Source organism: Perognathus longimembris, chromosome 23, assembly GCF_023159225.1.
Source record: "Perognathus longimembris pacificus isolate PPM17 chromosome 23, ASM2315922v1, whole genome shotgun sequence".
NCBI lineage: Eukaryota > Metazoa > Chordata > Mammalia > Rodentia > Heteromyidae > Perognathus > Perognathus longimembris.
Genome location: NC_063183.1, coordinates 6,570,772 through 6,594,082, shown reverse-complemented (window position 1 = coordinate 6,594,082; position 23,311 = coordinate 6,570,772). Strand labels below are relative to the sequence as shown.

General features: G+C 48.7%; 3 protein-coding genes across 3 annotated transcripts; 2 read left to right on the top strand and 1 right to left on the bottom strand.

The window, feature by feature from the left end:
- Positions 1-794: 794 nt before the first annotated feature.
- Sephs2 (selenophosphate synthetase 2) lies at positions 795-3,200 on the top strand. Its single transcript, XM_048332103.1, has one exon. It carries the CDS (start codon positions 989-991, stop codon positions 2,333-2,335), a length of 1,347 nt encoding a protein of 448 aa, XP_048188060.1. The 5' UTR covers positions 795-988; the 3' UTR covers positions 2,336-3,200.
- A 2,491-nt stretch (positions 3,201-5,691) lies between these two features.
- On the top strand, positions 5,692-8,973 carry Dctpp1 (dCTP pyrophosphatase 1). Its single transcript, XM_048332106.1, has 3 exons — positions 5,692-5,843; positions 6,974-7,084; positions 8,528-8,973. The coding sequence occupies exons 1-3, from the start codon at positions 5,746-5,748 to the stop codon at positions 8,802-8,804; spliced, it is 486 nt and encodes a 161-aa protein (XP_048188063.1). The 5' UTR covers positions 5,692-5,745; the 3' UTR covers positions 8,805-8,973.
- Positions 8,974-9,403: 430 nt separating this feature from the next.
- Positions 9,404-23,110, bottom strand: Znf771 (zinc finger protein 771). The gene is made up of 3 exons (XM_048332105.1): positions 22,635-23,110; positions 22,119-22,268; positions 9,404-10,421 (listed from the first exon to the last, which is right to left on the bottom strand). Exons 1-3 carry the CDS (start codon positions 22,803-22,805, stop codon positions 9,609-9,611), a joined length of 1,134 nt encoding a protein of 377 aa, XP_048188062.1. The 5' UTR covers positions 22,806-23,110; the 3' UTR covers positions 9,404-9,608.
- Positions 23,111-23,311: the final 201 nt, after the last annotated feature.

Here is a 23,311-nt window from a genome sequence, read left to right as displayed (position 1 = left end):
TGCTCAAGGCTAGCACTCTGCCACTTGAGCCACAGCGCCGCTTCTGGCCGTTTTCTGTATATGTGGTGCTGGGGAATCGAACCTAGGGCCTCGTGTATCCGAGGCAGGCACTCTTGCCACTAGGCTATATCCCCAGCCCCCCCAGGTGTATTTTTAATGCACATTAGTAAAGTGCCTTCGTGGATATAGCTCAGACACTCACATATTATGCTAAACTTATTGTGTTATATATTAAACTTAGAGGCACACAGAAACCAGAATCAAGTACGCCTAGGCAGATGGGGTATTCCATGGTACGGATGAATGAATGGATGCTGGGGGAGGCAAAGTGACACAGTTTGGTAGCAGGACGCCATCAGCACCCATGTGGGTGTCTGTACTTTAAACCCTCCATTTCATCAAGTTGCACGCTGATTTTGTTACCTTGGTGTCGCAATCTGCTTACTCCACAGTAGTTACTTAATTTTTCAGCCCCTGGGGTTTTGTCCCCAAGGATATTTTTCCCACTGGTTGATTTTTGTGTGTTGTCACTCGACCTTGGCGGCGAGATTGCTGGGTCGTCCTAGCTTGCAGGAATTCCGGACTTCGGTCCCCGCCACCCGCAGGAGAAATCATTTGGATTTCCAGCCGAGCGAACCGGGACGCACGTGACGCCCCGCAACCCCGCCCGGATCTATTTTGCAACCCGGCAGTTGCCAGCACCTTCGCGAGTGAAAGAGCACGCCTCTCAGGGGCAGCAGGGTCGTCATTGGACGGCGCGTCTATCAATCACCCGGCCGCTATAAATATCGGAAGCCGGCGGCTCCCGGCTCCGGAAGGCACCGGTGTGGCGTGAGTCGCGTGTTGTGGTCGTGCCGCGCGGGTCGCGTGAGGGAGCCAGCTCTTCGGGTAATATCTGACTGTTACTTCACCTTACCCCGAGTAGGAAATTTTTGAAAAACCCTCTCTCCTTTTCTCCCCGCCTCCTGTCTCAGCCGAGGCTGGCGCGATGACTGAAGCGGCGGCGGGCGCCAGCGGAGAGGCGATGGCGGCGATGGTGGCGGCGGCGGAAGGCTCCTCGGGCCCGGCGATCTTGTCTCTGGGCCGGAGCTTCTCGAGCTACCGGCCCTTTGAGCCCCAAGCCTTGGGCCTCAGCCCTACCTGGCGGCTGACCGGCTTCTCCGGCATGAAGGGCTGAGGCTGCAAGGTCCCCCAGGAGACGCTGCTCAAGCTCCTGGAGGGACTGACGCAGCCGGCCCTGCGGCCCCCACTGGGCCCCGGCTTGGTGGGAAGCCTCGATGAAGTGGCCCAAGAAGCCGGCCTGCAAGCCGGCGCAGCCTTTCCCACCCTGAGCATTGGGATGGACTCGTGTGTCATCCCTCTGAGGCACGGGGGCCTGTCTCTGATACAGACCACTGACTTCTTTTACCCCTTAGTGGAAGATCCTTATATGATGGGGCGAATAGCTTGTGCCAATGTGCTGAGCGACCTCTACGCCATGGGCATTACAGAATGTGACAACATGCTAATGCTACTCAGTGTCAGCCAGAATATGAGTGAGGAAGAACGAGAAAAGGTGACACCGCTCATGGTCAAAGGCTTTCGGGATGCTGCTGAGGAGGGAGGAACCGCAGTGACGGGCGGACAGACAGTGGTCAACCCCTGGATCATCATCGGTGGAGTTGCTACTGTGGTATGTCAGCCCAATGAATTCATCATGCCTGACAGTGCTGTGGTAGGGGATGTGCTGGTGTTAACCAAACCCTTAGGCACCCAGGTTGCTGTCAATGCCCACCAATGGTTGGACAACCCGGATAGATGGAGCAAGATAAAGATGGTAGTCTCCAAAGAAGAAGTAGAGCTGGCCTATCAGGAAGCCATGTTCAATATGGCTACCCTGAACAGAACTGCAGCCGGGTTAATGCACACATTTAATGCCCATGCAGCCACCGATATCACAGGCTTTGGCATTTTAGGACACTCTCAGAATCTGGCGAAACAGCAAAGAAATGAGGTGTCTTTTGTCATTCATAACCTGCCAATCATTGCCAAGATGGCTGCCGTCAGCAAGGCCAGTGGGCGTTTTGGGCTCCTCCAAGGAACCTCATCTGAAACCTCTGGAGGATTGCTCATTTGTCTGCCAAGAGAACAGGCAGCCCGCTTTTGTTCTGAAATCAAATCTTCAAAATATGGAGAGGGTCACCAAGCATGGATTGTCGGCATCGTGGAAAAAGGGAACAGGACGGCTCGGATCATTGACAAGCCTCGAGTTATTGAGGTTCTCCCTCGTGGTGCCACTGCTGCTGCTGTTGCTGCTCCTGATAATTCCAATGCCTCCTCTGAGCCTAACTCGTGAGATGGAATAGCAGAAGTTGTTAGGAACTTCAAGCCTTTGTACACAATGATGGACAAGTCTCAAGAGTTGATTTTAAGAACTTTCCAAAGAAGACTGCCTGCATAGTGGTTCCAGCTGCCCTGTCTAGGTGATTCAAACCAGGTCACCAAAAGCTGCGTGTGTGTACATTCCAAGGCCAGAAGTAACATTTTGAACTTTGTGGGAGGGACATGTGTTCCTCTCTTGGGTAGGAGAGGAACAGAAAAAACAAAAAACAAAACAAAACAAAAAAAAACACCAAAAGTTGTTTCCTCATTTGAAAGCAAGATGAATATGAAGCTGTTCCAGTTTGGTGGATTTGTCTTTGCACTGCGTTGATTGATTTCTGCACAGGGGGTGAGATTATTAAAATTCCCTACACAAAAACTAAATTGCAACATGAAAATTAGAAGCCAATGAGTTTGAATCAATACTATTGATAAGTCTAAATTGTTAAGAGAAATCTTATGATGCAATGTCAAATTCTTTTATTAGATTTTTCTGAGAAACTGTCTCTTTTCCTTCTCCTGGACAAGAGTTGAGCAGCTTGTCCAATGACTGGGAAAGGAGGACCAGCAACCATCTGACTTGGTCTCTATTAATGATGTCTTTCCCTCTAAACCCCGGTAAGGACTGGGAGAGGCAGAGCAAGCCCTAGAGCCCAGGTCTTGGTGGTCATTAAGATGTTAAATATTGTGCTGAAAAATTCCTGGTGATTTAATTAATAATTTCTTTTGGCTTAATAAATAAAAGGGACTTTGTTGGAAAACTTTTCTGAGTAATGTTTGATTCTTGAGAATTCTCACGCTTTGGGCTTATAAAATAAACCTGATACCTTTAGAATCTGGCCAAGTGGAAAGAATATTTTCTCTCATCTTGGGCGGGGGTGGGGGGTGGGGGGGGAGTTGGGGGGAGGGGGGGAGGTTAACACCCAGATTTAGGTTTGTATCTTCTTGACATTGACAGAAATGGACTGAAAATGGATATACTTGAGGGATTAGAGGGCAGGAGGAAAAATAGCAAAGGAAAGATTTGGATGATGGAAGTGGGTAGGAGAGGGATAAGACTTAAAAACTGTCAGGGGAGACCAACCAGAAGTAAGCAGATAGGTTCCAGAGGTGCTTTAGAAAGGTGGAGGTGAGGGCTAAGGATGAAAACATTAATTGAAAGTTTATAAACAATGTAATCAGATCTTTATACTTCTCAAATGCCTCCTCCCATTTCACAGGTGACAAGGGGCAATCTGGAACACCAGGCACAGTAAAGGACAAAGCAAGAAAAATGAGATTGTCCCACCCCCTTCCTCAACTTAGCCACTAAATGGAGCAGGGTGGCTAAGTGCTTACCTAGGATGCACAAGGTCCTAGGTTCAATGTCCAACACAGAAAGAAGGAATAAAAATCCTGCTGAGAACTGATAGCTCATACATATAATCCTAGATACTGAGATATCAGGATTGAGGTTTGAAGCCAGCTTGTCAGAAAAGTCCATGAGGTTCCTTTTCTGTTGTGAGCATACACAGGGAATGGCAGGGAGGGGTTTCCTGGTGTTTGCACTTAGTGTCCCTGACCTTTCTTGCTTGAGCCCCAGCTCTACTTACCCTTTTTGCTGGTTAATTAAAAGTCTCACAGACTTCCCTGCCTAGGCTGGCTTCAAACCAAGATCCTCAGATCGCAGCCTTCTGAATAGCTGGGATTACAGGTGTGAGCTATAGCAACCAATTAACCAGAAAGCTGGAAGTGGACAAAACAGCTAAGGGAGACCACTTGAGCCCTGAGTTCAAGCCCCAGTACCAACACCAAAAAAATGACTCATACTATTTTATTTCAATATGCAGGGATAAAGAGACACTACCAAACAATAGCAAATGGTTCCACGGTGTGTGCTTTGGGCCAGGTGCTGAGTGCTTTAAATGTATTAACTCAAAATTCCAACAACCTCGTTTTGCAAGTGAGGAAGTTAAGGTGCTGGAAGATTAAGAAATGTGTCCAGAACAGAAAAATAATGTGTGCTAAGTCACACAGGAAGTGTTAACTCCAAAGTTCATTGCCCTGATGAAAAGGTTTATGCTTTAGTGTCTGACTTACCATGAGACTAGAAGCTAAAAGACAATGCTTTCACAATTCTAACAGTAAGTGACTTTCTTTTTTTTTTTTTTTGGCCAGTTCTGGGCCTTGGACTCAGGGCCTGAGCACTGTCCCTGGCTTCCTTTTGCTCAAGGCTAGCACTCTGCCACTTGAGCCACAGCGCCACTTCTGGCCGTTTTCTCTATATGTGGTGCTGGGGAATCGAAGCCAGGGCCTCATGTATACGAGGCAAGCTCTCTTGCCACTAGGCCATATCCCCAGCCCAAAGTTTTGGGTTTTTTTGTTTGGCCAGTCCTGGGCCTTGAACTCAGGGCCTGAGCACCATCCCTGGCTTCTTTTTGCTCAAGGCTAGCACTCTGCCACTTGAGCCACAGCACCACTACTGGCTGTTTTCTATATATGTGGTGCTGGGGAATTGAACCCAGGGCCTCATGTATAGGAGGCAAGCACTCTTGCCACTAGGCCATCTCCCCAGACTAAGTGACTTTATAATGTGAAATTCTATTTATTTTTCCAGACCTGGCACAAATACAACAATTCTGTAGAAGTTGTGGTGGTTGGGGTGGTGGGGGTATCTAAAACTTCATATTCCAGGTCCATAAAAGTAGCACCAGGATCCTGAAGTTTAAACCTGAATGCCACCTGAAGCATTTTGTTCTCTTTGCAGGAAGGAGGAAGGCTGAGTGATTCTTTTCCTTGGGACAAGGATGGGGAGGGGAGTGTAACTCTTTTGAACCACAAGACACAGCTGGGGTGGGAAGCTAAGGTGGTCTGGGTTCTAGTACAGCTGACCAGCTGTACTTTTTCCCTTCAATCTCATCCAAACAGAAGGCCAGCTAGACTTAGAAAGTTCTCATGTCCCAAGACACGAGAGACAGTATCTGGCGTAAGGTCCTTCATTTATAGGATTTTTCCATCCAACTCATCCTCTACCCGTCCCCAACCAACTTGCCCCTTCACTTCGGCTTTGACGCCTACCAGGCAAAGTAAAGCGCGGGAGCTCTCCGCGTTCAGCTCGGGTCTCTTTCCCCAGGTCAAATTGCTACCTCTCCTTTAAGAGGTGTGGCTTAGGCTGAAGAATTCCAGGGTTGGAGTTTAAAAGTGCAACCTTTGAAATTTCTTCTGATTGGTCCAGTATGGGTAAGAGGCGGGATGAACCAAAATCCACGTCGATGATTGGTGCTTTCCTCCTGTTCTGCCCTGTGGAGCAATAGAGAACGCCTGTGATTGGTCAGCAGCCCTGGAGGCGGGCTCCGAGCGTGGCGCGGGGTTTTGTGCAGTGGCGTCTGCCGCGGGCTGGGCGTTATGTCCCGCGCCGGGGACGATGCACGTGGGGAGGAGCAGGAGCAGGGCACTGCTGCCGGCGCGTTCAGCTTCAGCCCGGAGCCCACGCTCGAGGATATGTAAGCAGCCTGGGGTGGGGGGGTTGACCCCTTCCCTTAGTGGGGGGGCCCCTCGCCATCGCTCCACGTGGTCGGAAAGAGAGCTCTGTAGTGCTCGGGCCCCGCCTACTCCCCGTTGACCGCCCCCCCCCCCCCCCAAAGCTTTCGCCACCTTCTCGTGTGCAGCTAGGGCGCGGCAGTGCACAACTGGAGCCGGGGAGATAGGGTGATGCCCAGCCTGGGATGGATCACAGAATCTGATACTCTGCCCTTCAGGAAGGGGGCGGAGGGACTGGGACCATGGCCTAGTGGCAAGAGTGCTTGACTCGTATGTTTGAGGCTCTAGGTTCAATTCCCTAGCACCACATACATATAGAAAACGGCCAGAGGTGGCGCTGTGGCTCAAGTGGCAGAGTGCTAGCCTTGAGCAAAAAGAAGCCAGGGATAGTGCTCAGGCCCTGAGTTCAAACCCCATGACTGGCCAAAAAAAAAAAAAAAAAAAGAGTGGGGCGGAGGTAGGAGAGGGACAGATGGATAGATATGGACGACATTATTTCTTGCTGAAGGAAATCAAGGAGGGCTTCCTAGGGGAAGTGGCCATAGCAATGGCTAAAACAAACCAATATGCAGAGATAGGGATATTCTGGGTAGTGGAAACAACAGAATTAGCAGCAGGAGATGGCATAATAAACAGAATACTATTGTTAGGTTTGGCTTAGGATAAAATGCTGCAGTGAAAGAGACAGTGACTTGCTCAAGGCATCTAAGGAACTACATGAACAATCCCTAACCCCATGCCTTATTGCTTACTTGTTTATTGCTGGCACTTGGGCTTGAACTTAGGGCCTGGGTACTGTACATTATTGTTATTATTATTCATTACTATTTGATCAAAGCTGGTGCTCTACCACTTGAGCCACAGCTCCACTTCTGGCTTTTTGCTTGTTAGTTGGAGATATGAGTCTCACAGACTTTCTTGCCCCTGCTGGCTTTGAACCTTGATCCTCAGCGCTCACCTCCTGAGTAGTCAGGATCACAGGCATAAGCCACTGGCTTCCTGGCCCATGTCCCCTTTATATCACTTGAGTACCTGCAGCTCAATCCCATAATCCTGAACTTGGACTTCTGCCTGCCTATTTATTCTTTTCTAGCCGACGCTTACATGCAGAGTTTGCTGCTGAGAGAGACTGGAACCAGTTCCACCAACCCCGGAATCTCCTTCTGGCCCTGGTGGGAGAAGTGGGAGAGCTGGCAGAACTCTTGTGAGTAAATGCAGGCTTCTCAGAAGTGCTATGGTGGAGGGAATCTGCTCTGTAAGTGATGGTGCTGTGGGGCAGGGGTGGCAAAAGATAGACTAGCCAATCCTGGAGTTTGGACCACTATATCCGCAAGATGGATTGAATCACTACCCCTTCATGTTTTTGCTGAAGGCCACAACTCCGCTTATGACTTTGTGCGTGGTGTTTGTATATTAGTCCTTGGGCTTGAACACAAGGCCTGGGCACTGTCTCTGAGCTTTTTTGCTCAAAGCTAATGCTCTACCACTTGAGGCAGTTCCACTTGCAGCCTTTTTTTGAAAGTTCACTGGAGATAAGTCTCATGGACTTTCCTAGGCTAGCTTCAAACCTCAGTCCTCAGATCTCAGCCTCCTAAGTATCTAGGATTACAGATATGAGCCACTATGTTTGGTCTAGGCTATTCAGTCTTTACAGAACAGTTGGCATCAGCAGTGTGTGAATCTTCAAAACACTGTGACAGTTTTATGAAGAAAGTAACACAAGGGGCTGGGAATGTGGCTTAGCGGTAGAGTGCTTGCCTAACATGCATGAAGCCTTGGGTTCAATTCCTCAGCACCACATAAATAGAAAGGGCTGGAAATGGTGCTGTAACTCAAGCGTTAGAGTGCTAGCCTTGAGCAAAGGAAGCCAGGGACAGTGCTCAGGCCCTGAGAGCCAGCCCCAGGACTGGCCAAAAAACAAAACAAAAAAAAAAAAGAAAGTAACACAAGGACATGAGGAAGTAACAGAGGGAAGGCTTTCTGAGGAGGGGACATATGAACTGAGACCCAAATAAGGAGCCAGCCCAGGAAAAAATTTAGAGAAAGGAAATAAACATTCAGAGGGAGGGCTGGGAATATGGCCTAGTGGCAAGAGTGCTTGCTTCGTATACATGAAGCCCTGGGTTCGATTCCCCAGCACACATATATAGAACATGGCCAGAAGTTGCCCTGAGGCTCAAGTGGCAGAGTGCTAGCCTTGAGCAAAAAGAAGCCAGGAACAGTGCTCAGGCCCTGAGTCCAAGGCCCAGGACTGGCCTAAATATATATATATTTAAAAAAAAAAAAAAGAGTGAGTACTAAGTGCAAAGGCCTTGTGACAATTTTGCTTGTTTACAAGGCAGACAAGGTCATCAGTGACTTTTGGTGGGCAATGAGAAAGAGGAGTGGGTTAGGAAGGTAAATTAGGGGGCTTTTGTGGTGGCCCAGGTCTGAGGTTTGCTCTAAAGTGCCAGTGGCTAGGGCTAGAGAGTAGAAAGAGACCCCAAAGCTTTGTCTCAACAATTGCATTATTCTCTTGGCCACCTTTGGCTCACGTAGAAACACAGAGGTGTAGCTTTTATCTATGAGGATCTCCCACACACTAATGCACTACTAAGGGAGATGGCCTATTTAGTAGCTATCTGTAGCTGTCATGTTCTGTCTCCAGTCAGTGGAAGTCTGATGCAGAGCCTGGCCCCCACGCCTGGCCCCCGAAGGAACGAGCAGCACTTCAAGAAGAGCTTAGTGATGTCCTCATCTATCTGGTGGCATTAGCAGCCCGATGCCACGTTGATCTTCCCCAAGCAGTTCTCTCCAAAATGGAAACCAACCGGCGACGTTACCCAGTTCACTTGTCCCGTGGCTCTGCCTGCAAGTATACAGACTTGCCTCACGGAGCCAACTCTGAAGACCAGACCAGGCCTGCAGATGAGCCCTCAACCTAAAAACATGGGACTGGAACCTGCAGCTCAGCATGGCAGAGGGCAGTCCTGATCATGGAACAGTCTCCTTTCCTAACAGTGGGCCTGAGGGAACCATTTCCTGGTATCTGAGGCCCAGAATCCCTGCAGGTGCCTCCTGGTGTTGTCTCTCCCAATAAACGGTTTTGTGCAATTCCAGAATTCTTCCTGTATAGCCAAGGAGGCTCGCTCTCAGCAGGTGCTGCAGAGGCATACCTCTATACCCAGTTCCCATGTACCCTTGTACAAAATATACTCAGTACCCTCTTGTACCCTTGTGCACAAATCTCAGGCAAATCTCCCATTAGGTCTATAAAGGAGATCGGAGACTGGTACAATGTTGGTTACAAGTGATAGAATGCCAGCCTTGGGCGAAAAGGCTAAGGGATAGCATTCAAGCCCTGAGTTCAAGCACTAGTAAACACACACACACACACACACACACACACACACACACACACAGAGGATGGCCACACCCACAACTCAATTCCAGACTGTAAGGCTTAGCCCCGCCCGGCTCCATAATACCTAGGCCTGGAGAACATCCCGATCTTCTCTCCCACGCACCCCACTCACAGGCGCGGTGAGGACAGAATACTTTATTCACTAACACGGGCCAAGGGACTGTAGTGATGGGGGTGGGACACGGTTCCCAGGGACCCCGAGTTCTGGAGCAGCCAGCCCGGCGGGGCCCAGGTGCAGGGGCGCAGGAGGAGCCACCCGTCCGGGTCGGTGCAGCCCGGTCCCTCTGCGCCCCTCCCCGGGCCGAGGCACCAGGGCCGGGGCAGCTCAGCTGCCCTCGCACTCCGGGCAGCGCTCCGTGGCGGTGGCGGCCGTGGCGCCAACTGGAAGCTTAAAGTCCCGGCCACAACCAACGCAGATATAGAGGCGACGCCGCATGTGTGCGCGACGGTGGCGGATGAAGTGCGAGCTGAGGCGGAAGCGGCGGCCGCACTCCGCGCACGGGTAGGGCCGCTCGCCGGTGTGCGTGCGCGCGTGCTCCGCCAGATTAGAGCGGTGGCCGAAGCGCCGGCCGCACACGGCGCAGCGGTGCGGCTTCTCGCCCGTGTGAACGCGCCGGTGCTTGGCCAGCGCCGAGCTCTGCGCGAAGCGCGTGCCGCAGTCGGCGCATGCGTACGGCCGCTCGCCCGTGTGCGTGCGCCGGTGGCGCGCCAGGCAGGAACTTCCGCCGAAGGCTCGTCCGCAGTCCGGGCACGCGTACGGCTTCTCGCCCGTGTGCACGCGCAGGTGCTGCGCGTAGTTGGAGCTCTGCGCGAAGCGCCGGCCGCAGTCGGCGCATGCGTACGGCTTCTCGCCCGTGTGGCGCCGTCGGTGCTGCCGCAGGTTCGAGGCGGCCGAGAAGCGCTTGTCGCACTCCGGGCACTGGTAGGGCCGCTCGCCCGTGTGCGTGCGGCCGTGTTTGGTCAGCGCTGATTTCTGCGAGAAGCACCGGCCGCACTCGGTGCACGCGAACGGCCGCTCGCCCGTGTGCGTGCGCGCGTGCTTGGCCAGCGTGGAGCGGCGCGCGAAGGCGCGGCCGCAGTCCGGGCACGCGTGGGGGCGCGCGGGGTCGACGGACGGCGCTGGCATCTCGCCGGGGACCTGCGGGGAGAGGGGAGGACATGTCAGCCCTGACCCACAGGCCCCCGGAGCCGGAGCCCCGGGTCTCAGCCTCGGCTCCCCTTCTGCGGAACAGGACGGGGCGGTGCCTGCAGAGTCAAGGGGGCAGTGTGTCTCAAATCAGCTGCTTGTAAAACACATCACCAAGCCTGCCGGCGCTCCGGTTGTCCTTACTCAGTACATGGGTACTGGGCAGTTGAAAGGTCCTAGGATCTGTTCTAAGAGGCACTGAGGATTCAGCACTAAGTCAGAAGACAGCGTTTTAAAAATTCTCCCTTTCAGGAAGAAAGGACGGAGGCTGCTGGAGCATCAGGCAAGAGAAAGATGGAGTGATGGAGGAGGAAGAGGAGTTCTTAAGTTAGCCACAGTAATGACTGTTTCTACTATAAATTAGATGGGGAGCCAGGTGCCGGTGGCTCACACCTGTAACCCCAGCTACTCAGGAGGCTGAGATCTGAGGATCACAATTTACAGTTAGCTCAAGCAGAAAAGTCTGCAGAGACTTATCTCCAATTAACCAGCAAAAAGTCGGAAGTGGGGTTAAGTAGTAGCCCACCAGCCTTGAGAAAAAAACAAAACCTGAGCGCACCCTGACCCGGAGTTCAAGCCCATTATGGGAACAGTTAAAGGTGGGTATCCATTCGAAGGGATGTAGGGAGAGTTATGAACATGAAAGTGGCTAACGATCACCCCGAGATCAACAAGCTCCACAAGAAACCAATGGAGAGGAAAAGGCAAGGGACCCCATAAAGATGCTAGTATGTCGCCTGATAAAAGAAGACAGCTTAGATCCAAGAAACCAAAGTGGAAAGTGAAGCTAGTGAGTTTGGCTTGTGGATGTGTTTTGTGGTTTATGACGGAAGATTTAATAACGGATTAGAAATGGTATGTAAAGAGAGGAATGAAAATGACTAAGGTTTGTGGGGAGCGATGTGGAGCTGTCATTTATAGAGATGATGATGGGAAGGGCAAGTTGTGAAGTGAGATCTGTTTGGGGCTTTTTGGACAGTTAATTTTTGACACATCTAGAGCTCAGAACTGAGATGTTAACTGAGAAGCTGTCAACCTACAGGTGGTGTTTAAAGCCTTAAGACTAGGGAAGATCACCCAGAGAATGGGCACACAAAAAATCTGGGACAGCAAGATGAGCAAGCAGCAACCAAATCTGAGCAGAAGCAAGAAGAGTGACATCCCAGCAGCTAGGTCAGGGCATTTGACCGACTTTTAAGAGTAAGCCCCCCCCCCCCTTTTTTTTAAGCTATGAAGAAAAAGGCAATGGTAAAAAGCCAACTGGCATTCTGAGGACTAAAATGAAAATATTTTTTAAAAAGCCAGTTTCATGAAGTTAAGAGTTTCTAGAGATAAAACCAGAAAAAAAGATAGCTTTGTAGGAGGTGAATAAAAAGAAACACTTTGTATTAAGGAACACCTTGTAAAAAGAAATGCCGAGGGCATGCTTCCACAGAAAAGAGAATACTCAGCTGGGTACAGGCTCACATCTGTGATCCTAGCTACTCAGGAGGCTGAGATCTAAGGATTGAAGTTCAAAGCCAGCCTGGGCAGGAAAGTGCTCCAGACTCTTACCTCCAATTAACTAGCAAAAAGCCAGAAGTGGAGCTATGACTCACCCCCTTCCCCCCCAAAAAAAGGAGGAGGAGGGAGAGGAGAGAAGAGGGGGGTAGGAGAAGGGAGGGGAGAGGGAGTGAAGAGGGGGAGGAGGGGAAGGAGGAGGAAGAGGAGGAGGAAGAAGAATAAGAATGCTCAGGGGGGCTGGGGATATGGCCTAGTGGCAAGAGCGCTTGCCTCGTATACTTGAAGCCCTGGGTTCGATTCCCCAGCACCACATATACAGAAAATGGCCAGAAGTGGCGCTGTGGCTCAAGTGGCAGAGTGCTAGCCTTGAGCAAAAAGAAGCCAGGGACAGTGCTCAGGCCCTGAGTCCAAGGCCCAGGACTGGCAAAAAAAAAAAGAGTGCTCAGCCCTGGAAAACTAAGTATCTAGTGTGGGCCAAGCAGTTAAGAGCATTAATTCATAACTGAGGGAAATACCTGGCGCATACTAAGATCAAGTCTGTTAGCATCTCTCATATTCTTTTTATTTTGGTGCCTGTCCTAGGGCTTGAACTTGAAGCTTGGGCACTAGCCTTGAGCAAAAGAAGCTCAAGACTAGTGCTCTACCACTTGAGCAAAAGAAGCTCAAGGCTAGTGCTCTACCACTTGAGCAAAAGAAGCTCAAGGCTAGTGCTCTACCACTTGAGCCACAGCTCCACTTCCAGCCGTTCTGGGGTAGTTTATTGAAATTAAGTGTCTCATCAACTTTCTTGCCCAGGGAGGAACCATAATCCATAATCCTGAACCATAATCCTCAGATCTGTCACCTGGACAGCTAGGATTATAGGCAAGAGCCACCAGTGCCTGACATTCATTCTATTATCCTCAGTTTAAATATGATGAAACAGGGCTGGGGATATGGCCTAGTGGCAAGAGTGCCTGCCTCATATACATGAGGCCCTGGGTTCAATTCCCCAGCACCACATATACAGAAAATGGCCAGAAGTGGCACTGTGGCTCATGTGGCAGAGTGCTAGCCTTGAGCAAAAGGAAGCCAGGGACAGTGCTCAGGCCCTGAGTTCAAGGCCCAGGACTGGCCAAAAAAAAAAAATATATATATATGATGAAACAGAGTAAAAAAGGATAATTAACTGTCTTTCTGAAGCTACAGAAGGACAACTCAAGATCAGAGAATAGGCTCTGGCTTAGTGATAGAGTGCTCACCTAGCACGCATGAAGCCCTGAGTTGGATTCTTCAGTATCACATAAACAGAAAAAAGCCGGAAGTGGTTTCATGGCTCTAGTGGTAGAGCCACTAGCCTTGAGCATAGAGGCTCAGGGACAGAGCCCAAGCCCCAGGACTGTAATATATACACAAATAAAAGAGAATTAGCGGGTACCTCTGGCCCATATTATTGAGAAAGCTGAAATCTGAGGACCTTGGTTTAAAGCTAGCCTAGGCAGAAAAGTCTATGAGACCACCAAAAACCAGAAGTAGAGATGTGGTTCAAGTGGTAATGCCATCCTTGAGCAAAAAATCCAAGTGAGAGTTTGAGGCCCTGAGTTCAAGCCCGTGTTGGCACAAAATTTTTTTGGAAAAAAAAAAAAACAAATTTTGAATTCAAACTGGGAAAGAGAATAAATTGAGAAGTTAGGAACCAGTGAATAGAATTCTGGTATCATCATCATCATCATCATCGTAATAATAATAATTCACTAATCCCCCTCATCCATGGTTTGACTTTCCTGTTTCAGTGCTGTCAGCCATGATCAGAAAATATCAAGTAGAAATTCCAGGAAAAAAAAAAATCAATCCGTAAGTTTCAAGTAACTTTTATTACAGCATACTGTTATAATTGTTCTGTTTTATTACTAGTGGTTGTTAATCTCTTTAATTTAGAAATTGAACTTTGGAAGTGGAGGTGTGGCTTAAATTTACAGTACCAGTCCTTTCTGTTCTTTGTGGGTCATGGGGCTTGAACTCTAGGCCTGGGTGCTGTCCCTGCACTCTTTTGCTCAAGGCTAGCACCCTACCACTTTCAATGACATAGTGCCACTTTCAGTTTTCTGGTGGTTAATTGGAGATAAGAGTCTCACAGACTTTCCTGCCTGGGCTGGCTATGAACCTCGATCCTCACATCTCAGCCTCCTGAGTAGCTAGGATGACAAGCATGAGCCACCAGTGCCCAGCTACAGTGCCAGTTTTGAATACATAAGCCAAATGAGAGAGCAAGTCCAAGATCAAGCCCCAGTTTTGGCACATAAAAATAATAATAAACTTTATTATAGATATGTAATTAGGAAAAAAGCAAAGTATTTGGGAGGTTTCAGAGATTCACTAGGAGGTGTCTTGGAATGTCTCTATAAGGGGCAGACTGTCCTTAACGTCGCAGTGTTAAGTTTTGACATCGCTGCTCTGTGTGCATTATTGCACTCACCGCTTAGTCAGGTGCTACCTCTTTTTTAGTAGAGAGGCCTGAGACTGAAGGAAGCAAGTTTCATAATCTAGTGGCAATCAGGAGACAGTGCTTCCCCGAATTGACACCACCAAGCTGGGATAGGCTGGACTCCAAGTTCCTGACTTTCTCCAAGAGAGATTCAAGGTTAAAATAAAACTTGATACTTTAAATCAAGAAACTCCCCACAGCAGGTCTGGCACAGTCTGAATGCAAGGTCACAATTTCCAGTCTTGGCCTGATTTTGACATTTATTTCAACACTTCAGCCATTGTGATGAGAACTTTTCTCATTACATTGATATTTTTCTGGCCCTTTTTTTTTTCTTGGCAACCTCCTTTAAGGTGACTTTGGTGGGCCCTGGGGACTTCTTTTTTTTTTTGGCCAGTCCTGGGCCTTGGACTCAGGGCCTGAGCACTGTCCCTGGCTTCTTCCCGCTCAAGGCTAGCACTCTGCCACTTGAGCCACAGCGCCGCTTCTGGCCGTTTTCTGTATATGTGGTGCTGGGGAATCGAACCTAGGGCCTCGTGTATCCGAGGCAGGCACTCTTGCCACTAGGCTATATCCCCAGCCCCACCCCCCCCCCCGGGGACTTCTTATTGACTTCACTGACTTAGGGAAGACAAATTCTTCATGCAAGCATGAAGATCAAGACACATTGTACTTATTAACCCATTTGTTAAATAGCAACCCCTTTGTACAATTACTTAAATATCATACAAATTTTAATTTATTTTGATTTTATTATGTTTTGTCGGCTTGAACTCAGGGACTGGGAGCTGTCCCTGAGTTTCTTTGTGCTCAAGGATAGCACTCTACCACTTGAGCGATAGCACCACTTCTAGTTTCTGAGTGGTTAATTGAAGATAAGAGTTGTATGGAGGGCTGGGAATATGGCCTAGTGGTAAAGTGCTTGCCTCGTATACATGAAACCCTGAGTTCAATTCCTCAGTACCACATAAACAGAAAAAGCTGGAAAAAAAAAAAAAAAGAGTTGTATGGAGACTGTTCTGCCTGAGCTAGCTTCAAACCGAGATTCCTCAGCTCTCAACCTCTTGACTAGCTAGGATTACAGTTGTGAGCCACTGGTGCCCAGCTTAATTTTTTTTTAAAAGGAGAATCTTCTTGATTTTTGGTGCTTGAAGAAGAATCTTGGTAAGAGGCTGATTCTAACTTCCTAAGACTCTAGGCTAGTCATTTGTTTTTCCTGTTTCAAGGTTTTGAGGATATAAGTTCAAAGTTTCAAGCACTCTTGCCACTAGGCCATATTCCCAGCCCAATACAGGCTATCTTTAAAGGCACTTGGATGTCTTATATTCTACAAATAGTAGACTAAAAAAAATTATACTAACTAATATCTGCACTGCACTAGAAGGGCACTATAGACGGACAATGAATACAATAATAATCCAGGCAAAGGAAATGAACAACTTTTGTCCTCTTGTTTAACTATGTTTCATCCTTAGTCATTACTTTTTTTTTTTTTTTTGCCAGTCCTGGGGCTTGGACTCAAGGCACTGACCCTGGCTTCTTTTTGCTCAAGGCTAGCACTCTACCATTTGAGCCACAGCGCCACTTCCGGCTTTTTTGTTTATGTGGTGCTGAGGAATCGAATCTGGGGCTTCATGCATGCTAGGCAAGCACTCTACCACTAAGCTACCTTCCCAGCCCCTGTCATTACTTTTCGTGTGTGTGTGCGTGCTAGTACTGGACTGAGAATTTTTTTTGTTCAAGAATGGCACTTCACCACTTGAGCCACAGCTCCATTTCTAGCTTTTTTGGTTAATTAGTGACAAAGTCTCATAGACTTTCCTGCCTAGGATGCCTTCAAACTATCATCCTCAGACCTCAGTCTCCTGAGGACTATAGGCATGAGCTACCAGTGCCCAGTTTACTTTTCTTCTCTCTCTCTCTCTCTTTTTGCCAGTGTTGAAGTTTGAACTCAGGGCCTGGGCACTGTCCCTGCTTCTTCTTGCTCAAGGCTAGCATTTGACCACTTGAGCCACAGCGCCACTTCTGGCTTTTTCTGTTTATATGGTACTAAGGAATTGAATCCTGGGCTTTATGCATGCTGGGCAAACACTCTACCACTAAGCCACATTCCCAGCCCCCCAGCTTACTTTTCTAATTGTTTCCATTTTTTGAGTACTATGTTCCAGGAACTGTGCTAATACCTGTATATTCCTTTGTTTAGAAGCATACCTTTTTCTGGTGGCCCTTTTGAAGATAAAATCTAGGGCATTGTTCATAGTACATAAGCACTCCACCATTGAGCTACATCCATATTCCACAACAATGGTCTCATTTAAAACTCATTCAAAATTTCCACAAGTGCCAGGCACAGTGTTACACACCAGTAACCCCAGCACTTAGGAGTTTAAAGCCAGCCTGAACTACATAGTGAGAAACTGTCTTAGCTGTAATGCATGTAATCCTAGCTACTCAGGAGGCTGAGATCTGAGGACCAAGGTTCACAGCCAGCCCGGACAAGAAAGCCCATGAGACTCTTATCTGCAATTAACCACCCAGAAGCCAGAAGTAGAGCTATGGCTCTAGTGGTAGAGTGCTATCCTTGAGTACAAAATTTCAAGGATAGTGACCAGGCCCTGAGATCAAGCCCCAGAACTGGCAAGTGCACATGTACACACACACAATCACAATACTTTGTGTTAGCTATCCTGTCCCTGTTTTATAAATGAGGAAATAGAGATAGAAAGGTAAAAGTTACCTGGCTACCCCAGGCTTTAGAGCTACTAAATGGCAAAACCAAGGTCTGAACTGAAGTTCTATCATTGTCCAGAACACTTATTCTCTTAATGCACAAAATAATCCCAATCTCCCTGACTGAAGTTTGAGGGCCACCTACCTAGCTTGTCTTCTCCTCTGGATCCTTCAAGGAGTCAAAATCTTCCTTCTTTTTGGTACCAAGTATAAAACCTGTCCGGGTACAGTTATCCACACATGTAATCCCAGCTACTCAGAAAACAGATATATAGAAGATTATGGGTTGCAGGCCAGCTAAGGCAAAGGCATGATGCCCTCTCTGAAAAAATAACCTAAAGGTAAAAAGGGCTGACTGCCTAGTTCAAATGGTGAAGCAGGGAAAACTCTGTGTTTAGATCCAGAGTTCAAACATCAGTATTGTCAAAATTTTTTTAAACATAGCTAGGTGATGGCGGCTCATGCCTGTAATCCTAGCTATTCAGGAGGCTGAGATCTGAGGATCACTGTTCAAAGCTATCCCAGGCAGGAAAGTCTATAAGACTCTTACCTCCAATTAACTACTAAAAAAACAAAAATGGTGCTATGGCTCAAAGTTTTAGAGCACTACTCTTAAGCACAAAAGCTCAGGGACAGCACCCAGGCCCTAAGTTCAAGCCCCCAGAACTGTCACACACAAAAAGAATCAATCAATCAATAAAATTGAAACAAACAAAAATCCACACACACCCCTATAATCCCAATTTCTCAGAGACTGAGATCTAAGGATCATGGTTTGAGACCAATTCACACAAATACAAATGACTCGTTTCCAGTTAACTAGTAAAAAGCTGAATTCCAGCCCCAGCACTGCACACGCATGCACGCACACACGCACGCACACACACACACACACACACACAGAAAGAAATACTAAATCTCAAGCCCTGCCTCAGATTTACTGACAGAATTTCCATTTTCAGCTAAAGGTATGTAATTCCGTAGTAGAGCACTTACCTAGCGTGTGCAAGGTCTTAGGTTTGTTCCCCCACATCACAAAAACCAACAAGCACAATCTTCATTTTAACAAGATCCTCAGGTGGTTTGAATGCACATGTTAAAAATTAAGCAACCTGTTAGTTATGGTGGCTAATATCTTTAATCGAAGCTATTGGGAGGCTGAGACCAGAAGATCATAAGTTCAAGGCCAGACTAGGCAACAGAGTGAGAGCCCCCCTCCCCCAATCTCAAAAAAGAAAAAAAGTTAATCTAAAAGAGGAGTGGCTCTTGTGGAAAGCAGGTGGAAAAGTTGAAGAGGGTTTTACAGGCCAGGGCCACATGGACCTCAGAGATGAGAAAAAGATGTGTTTAAAGGTGGGCATAGGATAGGTGTAGGAGTTAGGGATGAAGCTAGAATGATGACGTCCAATGGTGAAGAGCTTAAGAGCTGAGAATTCATCATAAGGAAATAAAAACACTCCAGAATTCAAGCCAAGAAGAGAGGTATGGATGTGCATACATTTTCCCTTCTAGAAAATCTTTTCTAAGCTGGGCACCAGTCACTCATGCCTGTAATCCTACCTAGTCAGGAGGCTGAAATCAAAGGATCATGGTTCAAAGCCAGCCCAGGAAGAAAAATCTGCATGAGACTCTTATCTCCAATTAGTCTCTCCAAAACCAGAAGTGAAGCTGTAGCTCCAAGTGGTAGAACACTAGCCTTGAGTAAAAGCTCACGGACAGCACCCAGGCTCTGAGTTCAAGCACCACAACTAATAAAAACAAAAACAAAAGCACTTTTCAACTCCTTAAAGATAGACTGGAGTTTGATACACAGAGAATACTCTAGCCCCTGCATGCAGTGTAATTAAAGTTTGGCTAACAATCACAGAATGTCAGCACTGGAAGGCATATTTTGTTTGTTCCTTGATAGGATCTCACTATGTAGCCTAGCCTGGTGTGAAACTCCTAGACTTCCAGCCTCCCAAGTGCTGAGATTACACTTCCCTGCCTGAAAGGTGTAATCTCAAATGTTGAAATTACAGGCATGTTTGAGATCACTTTTTTTTCTTTTGGTGCCAGTCCTGTGGCTTGAATTTAGGGCCTGGGTGCTGTTCCTGATCTTCTTTTGCTGAAGGCTAGCACTCTACCATTTGAACCACTATGCCATTTCCAGCTTTTTGCTGGTTAATTGGAGATAGGAGTCTTATGGACTTTCCTGCTTTGGGTAGCTTTGAACTGTGAGCCTCAGATTTCAGCCTGCTGAATAGTTAGGATTACAGGCATGAGCCACTAGCACCATGGGAACCAAACAGCAAATTATGGAGCCATCTTGTGTGCAGAGTGCTAAATGCTCATAGGATATTTGCAATCCTCCATTCTACCCTTCTCTTCTTTCTCCTAATCCTCTTCCGTAGATGTCATTTCTTAGGCTGGCACTTAATAATCTAATACCATTATCTCATTTTACAGATGAGGAAACTGAGGCAAAGCTGGTAATTGGTAGAGGTAGGATTTGATGGCTTCATGATACATGATAAAGTCTGGCCAGACATATTTTCTTAGCTTTTATACAAAACTCTCATCCCTCCTCAGTGTCAGCCTGTCTGGTTGGGGTTCCCAAATATCCCCTTCTCTCCTTCACTTCAGCTTTTGAGCAGGCCACTGGCCTTGCATTGATATCCCCATAGCAATCAGTGATTCTTCTCAACAGAAATTCCAGCCATGTCCCTCCCCTGAGTAAGACTTCCCACAGAGACAGAGAGACAGTAGAGACCAAGTCTGTGAATACTGTATATGTTCTTGACACATTGTATATTGTATATATGTCTACCTGACCTAGAGAAGGGATAGAAAAACAGGACGTAAGATATCACAAGAAATGTACACACTGCCCTACTATGTAACTGTACCCTTTTTGTACAACACCTTGTAAAAAATTTTGTGTTCGTGGGCTAGGGATATGGCCTAGTGGCAAGAGTGCTTGCCTTGTATACATGAGGCCCTGGGTTCAATTCCCCAGCACCACATATACAGAAAATGGCCAGAAGTGGCGCTGTAGCTCAAGTGGCAGAGTGCTAGCCTTGAGCAAAAAGAAGCCAGGGACAGTGCTCAGGCCCTGAGTTCAAGCCCAGGACTGGCAAAAAAAAAAAAATTGTGTTGAATTAATAAACAAATTTTTAAAAATTAAAAAAAAGACTTCCCACAGGACCACAAGCCCTAACACAGTCTGTCCTTCTTGCTACCCTGGCTAACTTCAAGGCCTTTTGTGCTCTGGTCCCAAGATGAGTCCTTTCTAGTCCAACCTGCTCCAGACCTTTACTATTAGAGAATCCTCCTCCTGGAATGCCCTCCCTCTTCTCCTCCCTCCCCATCATCTATCAGCCCTCCTAAGCCTGTTTTGGGCTTATGTCAGCACAGTATTGCTTCCCCACTGACTGGGGTGGCTTGCTCTTAGTATAGGCATCCAAGTAGGCTTCTTTGTTCATCTCCAGACCTCAGGGTTCAGCCTCTAATAAACATGGGTTTTGCCAGGCCCAGTGTCTCACACCTGTAATCCTAGCTACTCAAGGAGGCTGAGATCTGAGGATCTCATTTCAAAGCCAGTCAAAGCAGGAAAGTCCATGAGACTCTTATCTCCAACTAACCAGCAAAAAGCCAGGTGGAATTGTGACTCAGTAGCAGAGGGCTAGACTTTAGGGAAAAAGCTAACAGATAGTCCAAAGGTCCTGAGCTCAAGTTACAGTACCATCAGGAGGAAAAAAAAAAAAGAGAGAGAGAGAGGGTGGTGGAAAAATCTCTAGAAAGATGGCAGCCCAAGGCACTTAAGTTTAGAAATAAGATTAATTAATAATAATGACTATATAATGCTTCTGTGCCAGACACAGTTCTAACTTTTTTTTCTGTCAGTCATGGGGCTTGATTGAACTCAGGGCGTGGGCGCTGCCCCTGAGCTCTGAGATGGAGCTGATAGTTCACCCTGAGCTCCAGAGCCTGCAAACTTAGACGATCTGTATAGGCCAAAGGAGATCAGGAGGTACACTGGGGCAGAAGAGGCAGTCTGGGTGAGACTGATGAGCCAAGGAGGGGAAGAAGGGGAGATGAGAACAGAACTACATAGCTATTTAGACTGAAGGCCTAAGCAGCCAGCCCTCTTCCCTTAGGACTCATCATGGCCACTAGGGGGCAGCAAAAGTTTTTTTCCTTGGGAACTGGGCCTTGAAACCTCTAGACCAAGAGCCCCTTCCAGCAGATTAAGAGCTACTTAGACACAGCTCTGGGAAGTAAGAGACATACCTGCTGGCAATTAAGATCATAAATGGGGAACTCCAACTCATTATGAAATCCTGAAAACCTTCAGCTGCCCGCAGGACAGAATCCAGATTCCGCCAACCAACCCTTACCATTCAATGGCATGAGATAGCCACTTGCCCTTCCAATTCTACCAGGTCCTCTGCCTGGAGCTGGTCTCACTTCTTCCCTCAGATTCCTAATGACCTCTGATACAAATTTTGAGGCCCTGGGTCAGTGACCAAATTGTCCTGGGCCTCAGTTTCCTCACTTGTAAAATGGAATGAATACTACCTACATCATAGAATGGAGGGTTTAGAATTGTCTGGCACACAGGAAACTATGCAAGAGTTACCTACTGTTACCGTTGCCTAGCCTGACCTCCCCCACTCCAGAGCCTGAACTCCCATGTTCCTGCACCCATCACACAGGCCTGTGATTGTCTGCTTGACACCCAGCTCTATGGAGGGCAAATCCGAAGTCCTTTCTCCCCAGCACCTAGCACAGAGCCTGGCACACAGTAAGCCAGACATTCGTATGATGGGAGCTGGAATGGAGGGCAGGATGTGTAAACCTTTAGATTAGATTTGACGAAGGCCGGATCCCAGGCTTCCATCTGAGGGGGGCTGAGCTCGGACCTCAGGTTTGCAGGTGGTGGGCCCCCAGGGTGTTTATGTGATGCTTACCTCCTTGTTGTCCACAGGGATCTTGAGTTTCACCACCTCATACTTCTCCTCACCTTCCTCCTCCTCACCCTTCACCAGCAGCACCATCTCCTCCTGCATCTCTTCCTCCTCCTCCTCCTCTGCCTGCTGTTCGCCAGGCATCTTGGTGATCTGAGGCATGGAGCTGGATCAGAAGCTCAGGACCCGCCCCCTCCCCCTGCCCCTTCCCCTGGCCCTGACCCAGCCTAGGCGGTGCAGCGGTGGCTTCTCTCGCCCTGCCCTGGCCTCCGAGTGTGGCCCTCTCTCATCCACCCAAGCCCCATGCTCCGGCACAGCCCAGGGACCAGCCTAGGAGATAGCCATTCACCCCCACTCATCCCGGCATTCAAGGCCCTGAACAGTTCGAATCTCCAGCCCCCGGTAGTCACCCTCCCCGCGCTGAGTCACTCCTCGGAGCCTGGGTCAGCGACCTGGAGCAACAAGGGATGGGCTGGAGGCAGGATGGGGCGGCGACCCAAGGGAGGACGGCGCACTCACCAGCCCAAGGTTCGGCGCTCGCGCTGCCCCAGGCCTGGGCGCGGGGCGGTTCGCTACTCTGTGAGGCCGTGGCTCCGGGGACGGGGCGGGGGCGGGGCCGCGGCGGCGGCCGCTCATTGGACCCATTTCCTGGCCACGCCCCTGGGGGAGGAGCCCAGATGACCCAGACATTAGGCCCTATCCGCCTGGGGAGGCCCGGAGCCCAGTGTCTTCGCTTACCGAGAGACCCCTTCTCCCCGACTCCTGGAGACGGGAAAGCTCCCCCTGCCCGGCGTTGGAGGCGCTCGCAGCCGCGTTCGACTCTGCTGCGAGCTCTACTCCGCGGCCCAGAGCCTCGGCTCCGCCCGAAATAGGCCACGTGCGCTCCCGCCCCGGCTAGGGCCTCTCGCTGGCGCCCCGCCTGGAGGGCGGACCCTGTTGCCTCCTCACCTCTTACTTCGTCCTTACCTGTTTTTCCTCCTCTTTCTTGCCTCCTCTCATCCTGTACCCGATCTTCTGGCCTTTGGGGTGTCTTCTTGCTCCTTTGAATTTATACCGCCCCAATCGACAGAAGCCCAAGCTCTTGCTGTTGTTTATTGTGTGGTGTACCCACTCTGTGCTGGTTAGGCTAAGCATTTACACCCTTGGTCTCATCTGAGCTAAATGAAGTTGAGGGAAGTAAACCCATTTATATAAGT

Bases quoted from the DNA above. Each gene is read 5' to 3' on its own strand.
- Dctpp1 (XM_048332106.1), top strand. From the start codon at position 5,746: ATGTCCCGCGCCGGGGACGATGCACGTGGGGAGGAGCAGGAGCAGGGC. The intron at 5,844-6,973 runs GTAAGCAGCCTG...ATTCTTTTCTAG, and splicing joins GAGCCCACGCTCGAGGATAT to CCGACGCTTACATGCAGAGT. The intron at 7,085-8,527 runs GTGAGTAAATGC...TTCTGTCTCCAG, and splicing joins GGAGAGCTGGCAGAACTCTT to TCAGTGGAAGTCTGATGCAG.
- Znf771 (XM_048332105.1), bottom strand. From the start codon at position 22,805: ATGTCTGGGTCATCTGGGCTCCTCCCCCAGGGGCGTGGCCAGGAAATG. The intron at 22,269-22,634 runs GTGAGTGCGCCG...TCCATGCCTCAG, and splicing joins GAGCGCCGAACCTTGGGCTG to ATCACCAAGATGCCTGGCGA. The intron at 10,422-22,118 runs GTAAGCATCACA...CTCTCCCCGCAG, and splicing joins TCCCTGTGGACAACAAGGAG to GTCCCCGGCGAGATGCCAGC.